We start from the raw sequence: 18087 nt of genomic DNA on the forward strand, positions 1-18087 counted from the left end.
TAAATTTTTTTGCAGTTAATTATATAAGAAGTGCATTGCAATAATTCTACAGTAGATTGTAATAAAAAGTTTAGTTGTTTGAATCTATTAAATTCAATCAAACCAACAAAATTTAAAATGAGACCAATTGACCTCTATTATCGTTTCTATCTTTTACATATTAGCCTATCTCAAAACATCAAAAAGATAATATAAATAAAAGATAATATTATTTTGCTAAAAGTCTGGTTTCAAAAAATTAATTAATTGAAACTTTTTGCAATCATATTTATAGAAACACTTTTTATTACAAATTACTTGTAATAAGTTACTGACTCAAACACAAATAACCATAATAAACATATGTATTTTCAAAAACAATTTAGGAAGATGAATTATGATAAGTTTTTTGTCTAATTTCAGTTAGAAATGATTATTACGTAATCAATGTTTTTATCAAAAAAATTCTTAGTGGTTATATGGTATACTGATTGAAGAAATATATTCAAATTAGTTATTAACAGTGCGGGTTGTTTTATAGTTGGCACCGTATCAAATTTATGATATTTATTTATGGTGAAGAAATTATGTTTATTATTCATCAGAATTAATGAAAAATCAATCCTCTTACACTCGTCTGTCGTTATTAGGCAGTCGTCAAACAGCGCTAGTTTTCCCTGGACCTCTCCTAGCTGGGGGCGGAGGTGGTGGTGCAGGTCTCGTCCTGGCTGCTGGTCTCGGCCTGGGCGGTGGTGGCACCACTGGAGGCCTCTGTGGAACCGGAGCACCTATATTAACCGAATCTCTATGATTCGATACCGAAGTTCTTGAACCGCTATTGCTGTTGATCAATCCTCTATGGGAAGTGTCATCGTTGGAGTCCGCGGTGACCAATTCTTCACTGCTGGACGGAGGCGTTGCTGATCCTGGTGAAGGAGGCGATAGTGGACCACAGTCGTCATCTTGCTCTTGCTCCTGGTCTTGGAGCATCTGCCGGAAGTCTTGAATAGACTCGTTTAGTGCCCACAATTGAGAAAGAAGGGACAGGTCCAGTTGACGAAGTCCAAACTAGAAAAATAAATCAAGATGTAATTATTTTGTCTTTAAAACATATTATATGGGAATAATATACATGCATACAAAGATATACTTCATAAATTTCGGATACAGGATTGAAATCATTAGAATAAACAAATTATCTTAGTTCACCCTTCCCACTCGCATATTGCGAGATTGATATGTATTTTAACGTCGGAGCGGCGGAATTCGATTGGAAAAGGTTAAATATTTTATTTAAATTAAAAATATATTTCATAAATTTCGGATACATGATTAAAAATCATTAGAATAAACAAATTATCTTTGTTAACTCTTTCCACTCGCGAATTGCGAGATTGATCCGCCGGAGCGGCGGTATCCGAGTGGAAAGGGTTAAATTAATTACAGTAAAATACAAAGCTAAAACTATATATAGCTTAAAACAAATATTATGTAATGGAATTGACCATAACTTGAAAGAAAAAAATACTTATAATTATATCACACAGGTTGTAACAGAATGTCGCAGATGATAAATAGAATGTTTAGTATTCAAAATAGGTGAATGTTTTAACCCTTTCCACTCGGATGCCGCCACTCCGGCGGCAAAATTCGTATAAATCTCGGAATTAGCGAGTGAAAAAGGTTAAAATTCTTCTGATGGTTTCAAAAATCCTTTGAAAAATTATACAAAATAATACTTATTAATTAAAAAAAATAATCAATTCCGTAAAATTTTGATATTTCAAATCTATACATAAGAGCAATTTCAAAAAGAGAAAGTATTATAATGATAAAATTTAGGAAAATAAATGTTAAAATAATTTTGAATAGAAACATACAAGACATAAGAAAAAACAAGTATTATTTAGAGAGTTTTGAAATATGGTGCTGGAGGCCAATGGAAAAAAAGTGGACTGATAAGATAACAAATGAAGAAGTCCTGAGAAGAGTGGGCGAAGAAAGGACTCTACTGAGCAGAATCCTGAAAAGAAAAGGAAACTAGATTGGACCCATTCTGCAAAACGGGTGCCTCCTACAAGACGTCGTCGAAGGCAAAATAGAAGGATTGAAAGAAATGGGAAGAAGAAGAATGCAAATGATTGACGACTTACGCGAGAAGAGAAAATACAGAGAACTGAAAGCCAAAGCACAGGGACCGGGAAGCATAGAAGCAAAAGTTTGGAAAGGAAAATTCATAAAAACGAATATAAAGTGATTAATGGTTAGAGGGACAGAAAAGCATTGATTTTGTGGTGCTCTCATACCATGGACCTGCCTTCGGGCAGACTACTCTTTATTATTTATAGGGAACGAGGAAAAAGTGAAACTCTCGAAAAAAAGGTTGTATAACGTATTATTTGCAGAAATTATTTAGCAAAATATTATTTAATACTGGAATGGGTATATTCCGAGATAACGTATAAACTTTGGGATTTTGAAAATTTGACGATTTGGCTAAGAAATTGACAATCATTGACAATTTCATAACCTGTAGTCGGATTAGATTTATCGTGTAGTCAATCGTATAAAAATAAGTTGCAAATTTAAAAATTGGACCCTTAATAGTCAAATTTCATGTTTTATATAGGAATTCGACATTGAAGATAAGTTCAAGTATTCAAGATTATTCTTCATGAATGAATGGCAACATGATTGTTAGCCAAATTGCCAAATTTGATAACTTATTAACCAATTTGATAATTTACGTTCGGAGAGGGAGGCAAGGCAAAATAATAAGTTTTAGTTAACGTTTATTTCAACCCAAATTTTGCATTGCAATCGTATTATATTTTGTTAATTATATTTCTTGAAATAAAAAATGTTGTTAAAAAAAAGTTGATTACATTGTATAGATTTTTTTTCCCACTATCCAAATTTTGCCGCCCCCAAAAATTTGCCGCCCTGGGCAGTATCCCCGATTGCCCCTACTATAAATCCAGCACTGTCTATTAGTATAAAAGCTGATTCATCTAAAATTCATTTAGCTCTGCCTAAAATATAATAATCGATATAAATATGGCAAAACTTTGAAATATGGATAAATCATAATAAAAAGTAAATTGAAAATCCTTACAATATAAAATAAAAATTCATGTAAAACATTTGATCAAATTTTTATGTACAATTGATACTTTCTATATTAATAATTGTTAATCACATTCAAATATGTAATATATATTTATAAAAACATGTAATCGGATTAAAAATATCTGCAGCTTATTACTCCATGTTACTGCAAGTTTTCTCTTTTCTAATAGGCGATTTAGGTAGTTTAGGTGTAAAATGATAATGCTGTCAGCAAGTATTTTCTTCCATGGTATCAAGTATACTAAATCATAATAGCGATAAATTTAGTGAAATATATGATACAGATTATAATAGAGAAAGGGAAACCGACGCCGACATCTCGAACATTAACTATTACTGGTAAATGTGAATATTTTCACTCTCTGCATAGAATCTGCTTTTGTGATATACTGCTTTATCATCAAGAGATCATGTTATAACTCATGCACGACTCAGCACTTGGATTTTCATCATTAGTCTTAAAATTTACTGTCTCTAATAATATTACATTTCTCTATCTCCCAGTTAACAACGTAACTGGCGATTTCGACTCTATTCGAGTGGTTATTCAAGAAATATTAAATTTAACGGATTGAATGAAAGCGTTGAGCATGATTCTAGATAGTACATCTATTTAGGTACATTAGGCTTCTAAAAATAAATCTATGGTTCGTTTTTGTGAAGTTAGTGTGTTGTTATTCATTCAAAATAATTCTTTAATATTTCAATGAAAGTAATTTTTTATTTCCTCAGATTTTCATGAAATTTGCTTGCTTTCTTATAAAAGTGTTCTCTCATCATTTCAATATGAGTTGTTCACAAAGAACATAACATGCATAAGAAGAAGGGACTAATGAGAATATGTGAAAATGAATTATGCTTCAAATTTTTTTTACAAAGTAGAAGATTCACATTAACGTGCCTATATTAAGGCTTATAAAGTTTACCTTGCGTCAGAAAACTCTTTTATATCTAAACAACATACAAATTCTGGAACAGGATGCCGGGAAATAAATTGGTCTTCACTTGTTAGATGGGATAGAGCTTTGGGGATGCTCTAGCAAGTCAAATGTAGCATTGGTACAGAGAACACAATCAAAAATACTTAGAATGATAATAAATAAAACTCTCTACGATGATCTTAATATGCTATACATTGAAGACTTTTTAAAAACAAGATGGACCAATCACCATCACAAATCGAAAGCCATCCTAATCCACTTGTTGGTCCGCTGCTTTTTGCACCAGAATTTAGATGACTTAAAAAATTATGGCCTATTAACTTGATCCAATAAATTGTTTTTAATAGTAATTTTACCCACTGAGGTAACTACTAACTATAATAATATGTAAATAATATATAATAGAATAATTTACAGAATTTATTTATGTTCTGATGATTTTTAATAAAAGTAAGGTGACCATGCGGCAAAGTTTGGCCGGGACGGTCCTGGATTTCCCGAGTTTTTTTGAAAGCAATATTTGTTCCGGATTTGGATCTTCTGTCCCCACAGATTGGAAACCACGGTATTATGTTAGCTGTTTTGAGCGTTGCTTATTTCTAGGCGCTATTATAAGGCAATCCATCGATAGCCGAAGTAATTGATATATAAAATCTATTGATTTTTTCGAACGATATTAAAATTTCCAACTGTAATATTGCCCACAAAAGGCGATTTTCACTTGAGATTATGTTTGAGACCTATAACTTCAAATGAACGTTTGATATCTTACTGCTTAATATCAAGCTGACCGGGGTTGGAAGAAGAATCATCTAATAATGATGATTTTGGAATTATAAAGTAAAGAAATTGACAAAATTAGTTTAAATAATATGTTTCGGAGACGTGTTAACTCTTCAAAGGTCGGAGACGGAATGATTATTAATTAGATGCACCTATTTAGGTAAGAGCTATTTTTACTTGAAAACAAATCTTTAAAATGTTATTTTATCTACATTTTCGAGTGAAAACATATCTTTACTGCTTGATATCAGGCTGTCCGAGGTAGTTATAGCAAAAATAATAAAAAAAATCACATAAGCCTCATAATATTTATGCGTTCTGAAAGTTGATAAAGTAATCCATTCGAAACAATATCCAATTGATATTGATAGTAATAAAGTAAATGATGCTTCATAGTAACTCTTGGATTTTAAGGACCTTTCAGGGGGCATAGAAGCATAGAAATAAGAAGACAAATATTGGAACTGAGTTCAAGATACAGAAAATAAGTATGTATTACATTGTATAAGTATAACAATGTATTAGATAGAGAGAAGATATGTTGACAATATGCCAGAATCATTGTCCAAAAATTCGATTTAGGAATTTTGGAGGCGAATATGGATCGCATTGTGGAAGACCAGTTGAAGCCACAATTACATCTGGACTATAGGTTCACCTTAAGGGTCTTTTAAGTATGGATTGCTTATGAAAAATTTTATTTTCACTGCAGTGATGAAAATAACAATAAATTAGAGAGAAGATATATTGACAATACGCCAGAATCAATGTTCAAAACTTAGATTCAGAATTTTGAAGCCGACGATGAATCGCGTTGTGAAAGACCAGTTGAAGCCACAACTACATTTGAACTATAGGTTGACCTCTTTGTACAATACAAAAGTAATTTATCATAAGATAAATCAAAATGAATTTAGTGATAGTACTTGCAAAACACAATACTTAAATTTCGATATAATAGTAGACTTTATTCATACCAGTGGAAAAATTTTTGCAAATTTTTCGTGATAGTTATATTTTAGAATTCAAATACCTTCAACATAATACAAGAGCTTTATCATAATTGATATGTAAATTAATTTTGATAAATTCTTTTGATACCCATTAACGAGATATTTCACAATTCATTTACATTCAACCGTATTCTATTGAGCTTAGGAAAGTAAATTTCACACGTTTTGTCCTTAATAAAATAATAATAAATTCACTTATAATAAGAATATAGACCATAACTAACAAATTAAGCTTTATTATACAGTCTGCATCGAATGTAATTATTATAATACATTGTTGTTGCACGACTAGAACACGGGCAATTGCTCAGAACGGCGTTTTTCCTTTTGCCTTCAGGTGTTTTCGCTTTCGCCGCCGTGTTATGAAAAATTTGATTCGCAGACCTTGACGAACAAACTATAAACTTGTAACTTTGTGGACGAGTAACATAGCAATCGCATCTGGATATGTGTAAAAAAGTTACGAGAGAAAATTGCAAAAAATAAGAAATTTAATTAAATTCAATGCACGAGAATAGTAAAATAGGTGGACGGTTGAATCTTGAGATAGGTAGTAAAATTTGACGTAGATGTAAAACACCATGAACTTGATGAATAAATATATGAACTAGTGGTGTATGACATCGTGCCTTAAGGCAAATTGCTGGAACTTTCCGTACCAATCAATGATTAATAACAATTGTTTAATATATTTTCAAATAGATTTGTTTTAAATTTGAACTTTGAAAATCAAAATCTTGATACAAAATGCAATTTTTTTTTAACAAAATTAGTATTAATTTTTAAAATCTTTACAAATATCTGATAATTTAATGAGCATATATTTAATGATTATTTTTAATCGCCAAAGATCATTTTTTTAACTTTCTTCTCTGTAACTCCAAAACAGATAGATCTGCCTTTTAGTTGTTCGGTTCCGCAATTTAAATCAAATGCTTTTTAATCATTCAAATCGGACGATCCGATTCCTCAAAATTTGAGTTATTATTTTTGGCATTTTTTGCACCGTATCTTTGAAACGGCTGGACCTGCCTTAGTTAAAAACTATTCAGCACGTCTCCCCATCAACACGAATCGAATGTTTTTTTTAATTATTAGAATCGGTGGATCCGTATTCACGAAATCGATGATTAAAAATTGTATCCAAACATAAATACACACACATACATCCATTTTTTTAAGATATACCAAATGTTCAGAAACCTCGAAAACGTAAATTTATGCAAAAAATTTCATTTTCGATTTTTTTGCGATTATTATAACTTGGAAAAGATGGTAAACTATTTCTGCTCAATTTTTTCAGAAATTCAAGTATTGCTTGTTAATAAAACTACTTAATATACAGCAACGGTTTCCTAACTACAAAGACGTCCAAAATTATGTTCTGAACTATAACAGCATAGAAAAATATTTGTATAAAATTCGTCTAATAAAAACAAGTAGAAAAACTTTAATAAAATTAATGCAGACAATTTAAAATTAGTAAGAACCTCGAAGAGTATGTACGAAGAAACTATTCTATGCTGCATTATACCTACGCTCTCGATTAATTTTATCAATTTTTTTTAAAAAAAGAATCAAATCCTCTACTTGTGACATGTTATTAATCACCTTTCTTTAATTATTTTTTAACAGCGATCAGAACTTAAGGATCCCATAGGCTGTTGATGAATTTCTTACAATCTAAGTTTGTATTTTATATGGCAACCTAAATATTTGTCCCATCACTCACTATGTGATGATTTTTTATTATTAAAGTTATTATAATAGTTATGAATTTCTTATTCCGCAGCAATACCGGAAAAAGCACGATTTTTCTTTGGAAACATTTTGCTATCTATATTTACAAGTGAAAACCGTTATCACTACTGCTTGAAATCACGCTGCTCGAAGCATGGATCGAACCAAGGACTTCTAATTCAGATCCTATCGCTCTTCCTATGAGCGGGCCCAGTTATTATACTTAATAGTTTTTTTGTTCACAAAAGGCATTTTCACTCGATTTTATATTTTCACACAAATTTGAGATCTGTGACGGAAACCCCACTGCTTGATATAGAGCAGTATGAAATCGAGATTGAGATCAATTCTGGGACTAGTTTGTGCAAACCCACTAAAATTAAATGTAGTAAAAATTGTGAAAAAAAAACGGAACAAAACTTTTAAATTTTTAACGAAGTTTACAATTTTACTAGAATATTTAAAAAAGTCTAATCAAAGTAAATTTTATAATTTAATTTTGAGAATCGTCAAATTAAATATTAGTATGAAGTCAAAACGTAGTAGGTATTTTTGTCATCCCTAAAAAATCTGGCAAATTGATGGGCATTTACCAAATATTCATTCTTGAGTTGGCTAAGCACTAAAAGCCATCGATCATTATCAATACTAATAGAATGTTTTTAACTATCCAAAATATAGTTTCTAAATCAAATAGTGGCACTAGAATTATAGCATACATACATTTACTTTATGTAACATATTACATACTGTAGGTTTCACTACACTTCACTTTTTTTCAAAGGTGAACCAAAATAATTGGCAACTTTTTTGCGATTTGAATTTAACAGCTCTAATAGGCACTTTATATAAGTCATCAATTTTCCTGGCAAAGATTGAAATAACGTAGTTATTATTTATAAGAATTTTTTTATAAATAAATAGTTAAGATTACACCAAGATTATTAAAATATTGTTTATATTAAAACAAATGGAAAAACAACTATTGAGTTCTTTTCCCAACATGTCAATTTCGTATACATTGTCCCTTTGCGGCTGACAATTGTAAACTCCCCAAATTTACTAAGTGTCCTTAACTGGACAGTTGTAAATAAAATAGAGAATAAAAAATAATAATAATATTATAATAATATTAGAATGACAAATATATTTCCATGTCAGTTACTTTTTTAAATAGCAAAAAATATTTACAACTAATAATTAGCTTTCCAGAATTCAAATATAGAAGTAAACATATAATACGTAACTGTAGATGATGTGCGAATATTAATAACGATACAAAATTAACTGGATTAAATTAGGATGACCATAAGAATATTATTGGGCGTAGGAGTTTTATTAAATATGATTACTGTACATATTTGTAGCATCAGTTTCGAATCAAATAACTGTAAATACGAAAATCCTTTATAGATTCGCGTTGTGACAAATATACGGGACAAACCTGTTTTTTATGTAACAAGTTTTGTACTAGTACGCTATGACCAGTTTTCATTCATATGCCTCGAAAAGCAAGTCGATAACAAAGTGATATGAAATTCACTGAACTACTTATTGTAATGTATAAATTTTAACACAAAGAAAATAGTTGGCTAATGCAGGTTGCTGAATAGAAAAAGAACTCTTTGCATCAACTAATATGGTGTTGAATAAATGGATATTATATAAGCAATTAACTAAAAATTGTTATTTTTGTAAATAGTGAACTCAATCGCAAGTTAAAAGATGTGTCTTCGAGCATTAGAAATATAGAATGCGGGGTACCACAGGGCAGTGTGCTAAGCCCAGTACTTTGTCTCCTTTTTACAAGCGATATGCCCAGATTATCTCAATATTTATTGGTCAATTAAACAATTTTAAAATAATACTTTTATCAATTGTCATTAAAATTGTCAATAAAAATAATATTCAGTTCCTAAATGCATATTGTGATCAACTTATTTAACTATTTTGAAAACAACTTTATAGCTCCAGCATTTCAAAAATAATATAATCTCAAATTCAGAACTAACATAAATCACCTGTTATTAACATTAAAAATTAAAATATCGAATGTTTGAGAAATTACATATTGCTGGCAGGTTAAACATCATTGGATAACAATTATATTTGTTGCCATTTTTTTAAAGAATTTTAATGAATGTGTTAAACTAATTTAAACTTTTAGATGTGCTCATGTTCAGTGAGCTATTTTAATGCCATTTCAACAATTTTTCAAGCGTTATTATAAGGAAATTCAGTGTTTGATCATCAACTATGGGATAAAACTGTTAGATTTTGTTCCAATAATAATGAGATTTCTTTTAAATGTGTGACCAAAACTAGTATAAAATCTTCGATTTGTTCGAACAGCAATCAGATTTTTTATATGTGTAAAACGTGCATCTGCAGCTATTGTGATGTGATCTTGACCTGGCATATTTAATATTAAAGGACATTTATTTTGAAAATTTTGATACTAATTTTTTGAAAACTTTGATTTTTTTCAAGATTCTTGAAAATTATGATCTTTATCTTAAAAGTGATTGCACTGCTTAGCTATTTTATTAACAAAATATTGAAGCGCTTAAACGCCGTGGCGCAATCTTTAACGATTAAACATTCTAAATCTTGGTACGGAACCCTTATAAATGAATACAAAATTTGTACTGATTATTAAAATCTCTATAAAATAGCTGAAAATTTGATGTGCATATGCCTAATGATCATTTTTGACAAATCGCATATTATTTCAACTTTTTCTATTGAATATCCGAAACCGCTAGACCTGTCTGCCCAAAAATGGAATCAATTCTTCATTCCATTAAAAAATGTTTTTTTAATCAATCAAATCAAGCACTCTGTTCTCTCAACAAATGAATTGGCGATTGTTTCACTTTTTGCCCTGCACCTTCGAAACAGCTGGACCAATCTTTGCCAAAAACTAATTAGCTCCCAGTGAATAGGATTCGAATGTTTTTTAAATCATTCAAATAGGTTGATCGGTGCTCTTCAAATGGTCGAAGAAAAATTGTATCTAATTATATATACATACTGCATTCACACATACAACCATTTTTCAAAAATTAATTTATAGAAATTCAAATTTCAATTTGTTCACTAATTTTATTTAATAACTCCCCGTAGGGAAAATAATAAATATAATTTTTTCAAAGTAAATTTTTTTCAAAGATGTTAATCTTTTTTAAAAAAAAAATTTGGTACGGGAAGTTCCAGCAATTTGCCTTAAGGCACGATGCCATGCGCCCCACTAGTTTAATTACTGATTAATAAACGGAAAGACACCAAAGTATTAGCGCAATTGATCAAAACACCCACTTGTTTGCACTAGTAAATTAATTAGATTTTCTCCTATGATGCGATGTGATTAGAAGTTCTCCTATGATACGAAAAATTAATAGAAAAAAGTGTGATATATTTCTGATATCCTTATCACGTGCACACATTATAATTATGAAACCACATTGAACGGATTCGAGCAACAATATAAATACCATTCTCGTCATCACTTTTGAAATTAAATTAAATCTCACATCTTCGTGAACCGAGCTTTGACCAACAATTCATCAGTTCCGTCTCCTCGTCTCATAATAAAATATAAGCATCATTCGAATTCAATCCACGTACCGAGTTAACTCCTCTGGTTCGTGTCACTCAATTCAGACCGATTGTGAAATGAACCCAACACTATGTGGCTCATCCCACATATAGTAATATAGAAATGGTACGACGAGAGATGGAAAAACCTGAACAATAAACACTGCGCCCGTTTTTCTAATTGCAGCTCCAATAGGAGGATAATGCCAAGGTGCAATCGATGATCGTTTTGTGAAACAATGAGGGTAACGCAGGTGTGATTCTGAACGTTTGAAAGGCGCTATCAAGATAAATAATATATCTATGATAATAGATTCTTGAATGTTAAAAAATCAGTTAACTAAACTAAATAAATCCTTAGTGCGCCAAATGCGTCAAACATTTATTACACAACCATTTTAATTACATTCTGGCGTGTGATTGTAGACTTGTCAGTCACTCTTTGGCAGCAGTAGTTCCTATTAACTAAAAGGAACTGTTTTCATATATTGACATATAGAATATAGAAATTATCTCACAATCAGTTTATCTCAGTTTTGGCTAATGTAATCAAATTAATCTTGAAAACAAAACAAACAAATGTATGTTCTATTTTCATCAAGCATTTATTAACGTCGTACCAGACTGCGGTATAGCCCAATGTTACCCAGTGTTTTCTTATTTCGTTTTTTTTTTATTTAAACAGCGATCAGAACTTATAGGTTCTATGAGCTGTTGTTTATAATATCTTACAAACTACGTTTGTTTTATTACAGATGGCAACCCAAACAGTTGTCACATCTCTGTATGATAAATTTTTATTACAATCTCGGTGAGGGCTATTTTCACTTGGAAACATATTGCTTTTTATATTTCCAAGTGAAAATCGTTGTCACTGCTGCCTGACAACAGGCTGCTAGAAGTGGGTATCGAACCCGGGACCTCTAAAACAAGTCCCGTCGCTCTCAACCGCTTACCTACGGGCGAGCCCTTTTCGACATAATCGCATTTTAAGCTTATTTTGCATTCTAAGTAGATTTTGATCCAATACAGATGAAAATAGAGCTGCAAAGCTGTTTTCACTCGATATGTGTATTAAAGGAGATCTATAATCTCAAGTGAAAATTGATATCACTTCTTGATACCAAGCTATCCGTAGTTGGTATCAGTGGTTGCTAGATTCATTTTATGACACACTGAAACTTTATATCAAGCAGTAGTGATATCAATTTTCATTTGTGAATTCAGATCAAAAATATGTTTCCGAGAGAATATATACTATCTAGGCATTGTCGCGAAAAGTTAAATCAAAACTTAACAAATCAATTTCAAACTATCAAAAAATACTAGAACGAACAACCAAAGATTAAAAATGTAAACACAACTACAAAGAGCAATCATTAAATTGCCTTTTAATAGTTATCTGAAAAAACAATTATAACATATGTGTTCACAAATAAACATATAGTTTACTATTCGTGTTCGTTATAAAATGTATTTACAAATATAGTTTAAAATTTGACCTTTGCATAATTTGCACACAAGGATCAACACATTTGTCAAAGTTTTTTTTTACAAGAATGATTTAATTATAACATTACCAAATTAATTTAAAAATTTTCATCCATATTATGAATTTATTAACTTCCCGTAGGATACGCTATAGCAATCGCAAAAAAATCAAAAATGAAAATTTTTATATATCTTTACGTTTTAGAGGTTTCTGATCATTTTAGCACACCTTAGAAAAAATTGATGTGTGTGTGTGCACAGATACAAATTTTCGTCGACGATTTCGGGAACACCGATTCAAAAAACATTCGATTCGTATTGATAAGGAGACGTGCTCATTAGTTTTTGGCAAAGGCAGGTCCAGCCGTTCCGAAGATACGGGGCAAAAAGTGCCAAAAACGGTAACTCAGTTTTTAAGAGAACGGAGCGTCTGATTTTAATATTTCAAAAAACATTTTACTTGTATTGACAAGATGAAGAACTAATCAAATTTTTGGGAAGGCAGCTCCAGCGGTTATGGACTCTAAATAAAAAGAAGTTAAAAAAATGTGATTTGGCGGTCAAAAATGTTTATTGGACATATGTACAACAAATTAACAGATATTTTTATAGAGATTTTAATAATGTGTACACATTTTGTGTAATTTTTTTGGGTTCCGTACCAAGATTTTTAATTACGGTTTTAATTACAGGAGTTCCAGCAATTTGCCTTAAGGCACTATGCCATGCACCTCACTAGGCTTATTATTAAATGTTAATAATAGTTTTATAGTATGTTTTATGACATATATGGTCACTAAAACAAAAGAGATATCATAAGTTTGGAATATATTAATGCCTTAGGTAATCTGTCACCGGATAATAGTTCTTAGAAAGAAATCGAAGACATTAATAATAGGAGAAACTCTATAATAGGAAAAAGAACAATGAATACTATAAAATATGCAGATGATTTTGTAGTATTTTTCAAGATATCAAATATTAGCTAATAAACCATACCATCAACACATAATTAGGTAATGAAATAGCTAATTGTGTATTGATGGTATATTGACCAATACCAAGAAGTTTGCGATGTATAAATTAAAATATCTGCATTCGGGAAAACACTTATTATTATTGCTATCTAATTCATTATCTTATCATTTGCTAATAAATTAGATAATAATGATAACAGGCATTGAATTTTGGCAGTAATATTCAATACTAGACTATTATTATACATAAACCATAAGTAAGTAAAAATCAATCACGAGCTTTACATATGATACAATTCCACCTTTTATAAATTTAGTAAAATTAATCACACTGTATTCCCCCTTTTATAAAATATAGTAACGATTAATATGAAAAACTAATTGTGAGCAGCATTAAGGTAAATTGCATGAACTTACCCATATAAGTAATATCTAAAGTTGTAACGATATACTTTTGAAATTTTGACGCTGCTCATTTTCCATACTTTGATGAATGTTTAAAGTTTTAAGATGGTTAGGTAAGACTATTACACAAAATTAACAAAAAACGGATTATCTTGCAAAAACATAAACTTTTCCTATGGGAAGTTACTATGTACATAATTAGACATTTGAAATAAAAATCCCGGATTATCAATTAATTTGTCCGCCTAATGACTCATTGACATTTGACCATTGATTAATTCATATAACGTAACCGGAATAAAGAGATACACAACAAATGAAAGTTCATTTGCATCTAGGTTTCCAATTCGTTGACACTATTTGGTCCGGTGTCATGTTTCAAATGCGACAGCGATTTCGGCTACTGTACGACTCTTTGAGGAATAAATTATAATAGTATATGATAAATTATCTACTATGATCATAAATCATTTTTAGTCACAAGTTAATTATTTAAAATTATATTTCATCAACAAAAATTATTAATTAAAACATATTTTTTGCTAAAAACTTCGCTGTAGGTAAAATTATAATTGCTACTTAAGGTATCGAGTCATAAATTCTTTAATTTATGATTTGGCAAGCAGAACTGAATTTAAAATTTTTGACTCAATATTTTTATTCGCAAATGAATAATACATTGAAGCCTAAAGCTGAATATTAAATCAGTCATTGAATCATAGCATATGCTAATTATTAAACTAAAACAACTAATTATTCAAAGATTACTGAAAGAATGAGATGCATATTATACTGATTAGGGAATGCAATACCGGTCTACCGGTATACCGAATTACCGGTAAACCGCCCGATTTTTCGGCGGTATTTTTACCGGTATTTACCCCAAAAATACCGGTATTTTCGGTATTTTTACATAAGCGCTATTTGATACATAATACATTAAAGTTTAAATTTCTCGGAACAAATTTATCTTTAAAGTCTATAATCGCATAAACAGCTATATCTTCAAGTGATTCTATAGAATAAACAAATGTCAAATATTATCTCAACTCGCCATTAAACTGAATATTTATTGCTTTACCAAGGGCTACATATCGTATTACAATAAATAGAATTGGACTGATAGATAAGGATGTTTGATTCATCTTTTGTAAAAATGTAACAGTTTTTAAGAGATATTTGCTCCAAAATATTCATACAGATTATCCCTGCGTAATCTTCATTTTTTTCTAATTTTATACATAATAATTATGATAATTACTGAATATTTTTGCTTCTTATTACAATTATAAAATATTTTTTTTCGAAAATTTTCGAAGTTTGAAAATACTATAGAAGCATTACATTGTCTTAAATAACAATACTCAACGAATATAGTAACTTGTTATTTATCTCGACAAAGTATCCGATCTTAAATTAGTGTAGAAAAATTATTTTTTAAAAATATTGGCGATTATGCTAATTTAACACATCGGATACAGACAATACAGTTTATTATAATAATGTAATATGATCTTTTATGAGTTTTTGGTGTTTCTTACTCATAAGTTTGTTTTTGGTGAAAGGTACTTAACATACTCGATAGTGATAATGATTTCATTAAATTGGATATAATTGTGTTAAATTATTTAAAAAAAAAATTATTGTTTTATTTTATTATTTTTATTGTTTAGTTGAATATAGTGGCAGTTGTATATACATTTTTTTATATTTGTACTAGTAACTTTCAAATTTGTTTACGTTTGTTTAAGATAATAAAAATACCGGTAATTTACCGGTATTCCGGTTTTAAAATGAAAAATTACCGAAATACCGGTATTGAAATTTTCCATCGGTATTGCATTCCCTAATACTGATGATTGGTTGCCAATACGGACGATAAGGCTGGTATAAAGATAAACATTTCAATAAATATATTTCTTATATTTCTTCAATGGTCATTATCTGTGAGCAATATTATTATAGCAAACTTCAATATTAAAAAAATGTACAGCCCCTGAAAAAGAGTTGAAGACTTACTCAATGAACCCAAGATAGCTTGGCCTCCTCTTCTATCAAAAATTCGATACTCGATTAGACTGTTCAAAATTTCTCATAAAGACAAATTATAATGTCTTCATCTTCAAAAATAGAATGAAACATGCAACAACTATTATATATTTATTTGAATAAAATGAAGGATTTGCTCTCAATTAATTTAAAATAACTAATGAATTATTTTATAGAAACATCATCTATATTCATATTTAATTAAGACCTTTATATCAAATATTGAAATATATCTTGAATTTTCACTATCAGCAATTACGTAAAGGTAATTATTTGAGAAACATTAGACAAAAATTGAATTGCCCTTCCCTGACATGGATAGAGCGGGGCTTAAAGGTCTGCAAGCAAAAAAAGTTTACCACCGATATCTCAAAAACAAGTAAAGCAAATTTTTTAAACTATAATTTTTGAAAGTAGAGTTAAAAAGATGTATAACTAACCATGACCTCGATTCTTAAGACATTGCTATCGGCAGATAAATGATAATTTTTGAAAATCCATAACAAAGGAATTCTCTTTCATTGTTAGTTTTTTGGGATGTGAGCACTGTTATTTAATATACGTGACCTTGATATAATACTAAAGTATACATGTTAATTTTATGTTAAATTTAAGAGTTTTTTATATAACCTCTATAAAAGCCTACATGTGGTATCAACCGAACATTTACCTTGGCAAAGGTATAAACAATAAAAAATAGTAAATAAAACAGTAAAAGAAGTTAAACAAAACAATTTCAAAAGAGGTAAATTAAATAAATAGTTATTCCAAATCTGCTGATGAATATTTATGATAATATACCAGATCAAGGTTATATACAGTTTTATTTCTGTAAAAATGTACCCATTTAATTTATATTTTGCATTGGTTGAATAATGTAGCTATTATTCCGTAAAATCCCCTCAAAATCAAAAATAAGGCAGTGTAACTGTTTATCCAGCATATAAGGTAAAAAGGGTCAGGAGGCAAATCTCTTAAAACACATTTCTACAATAATGAATTACCTAGGAGTTTTACTGAACAGATAATTGTTTGTTTGAAAGTGTTAATTGTTGTGATATAATTGGTTTGGTTTACTCAATATAATTGCTCAAAGTCACAAAGTCAAATTGGACGGGTCACAAAGTCAAATTGGACCTTTGTGGCCCACCCTACTCTACTTCAATTAAATTAAATATATGTGATCAGTAGTAGAAACATACTATCAATTCCAATAATAAAAATTTATCAAATAATGGTAGGCCAACTAATGGGTTGCCTTCTAAAAAGCAGCTTAAATAAGAAGTTTTGGCACAACTCCTATAGTTAGGAACTGATTGCTGATTCAGATTGCCTACCCATAGTTAGGATCTGATTGCTGTTCCAAAAATGAGAATAAGAAAATAGACAAAATTAAACTGACTCGCAATATATTATATTTCTTATATAATCTCACATTTGATTATTAAATTTTAGAGAATAGATTTGAAAAATCCTCATTAGTCCAGTCATTGTAGTAAGTTCACCTCGGAATTCGAGATACCCAGATTTTAAGCCTGTAATACTTGTATATTGACACTAAAAATTGTCTCACAACTTTTTACAGATTTACCCAGTATCTCGAATTCCGAGATTCTTACCTAATTTAGGCTTAAATGGCTGGACTACATATACATTGAGTAAGAAAATCTAAACTTGGATAAAATATACTCAATTATTAACCTAATGGCAAATTTAATTCCGAGCAGTTACATGCACAGCCTTTTATTCACATGAATAAAAAAGTATATTAACGTTGAAATAAATAGATTCACTAATGTCTGCGTTTCATGTTTAGACATATATCTAAAAATACCGTATTGTTTTAGCTACACATTACGAGAATATTTCTCTCAACATAACGAATTCTCACGGCCGATCTTAAAGTAATCATCCAGTTGTCGAGTCATTTTTCCCGGGACATCTCCCCGAGCAGCCGGCAACGAGGAAATGTCATTAATCCAC

General features: G+C 30.0%; 1 protein-coding gene across 1 annotated transcript in view; it reads right to left on the bottom strand.

Moving 5' to 3' along the window:
• Nucleotides 1-454: 454 nt before the first annotated feature.
• Nucleotides 455-18087, bottom strand: part of LOC113367101 (dentin sialophosphoprotein-like) — a 217884-nt gene continuing 200251 nt past the window's right edge. Inside the window, exon 2 of the mRNA XM_026608729.1 lies at nt 455-1047. Within this exon, the coding sequence (XP_026464514.1) occupies nt 637-1047 (411 nt within the window). The 3' untranslated portion in view covers nt 455-636. The remainder of the gene's footprint in view (nt 1048-18087) is intronic.

The sequence above is a fragment of the Ctenocephalides felis genome, unplaced genomic scaffold (assembly GCF_003426905.1).
Source record: "Ctenocephalides felis isolate EL2017-DRISC unplaced genomic scaffold, ASM342690v1 CF-g0.4_SCAFFOLD_01170, whole genome shotgun sequence".
Classification (NCBI taxonomy): Eukaryota; Metazoa; Arthropoda; class Insecta; order Siphonaptera; family Pulicidae; genus Ctenocephalides; species Ctenocephalides felis.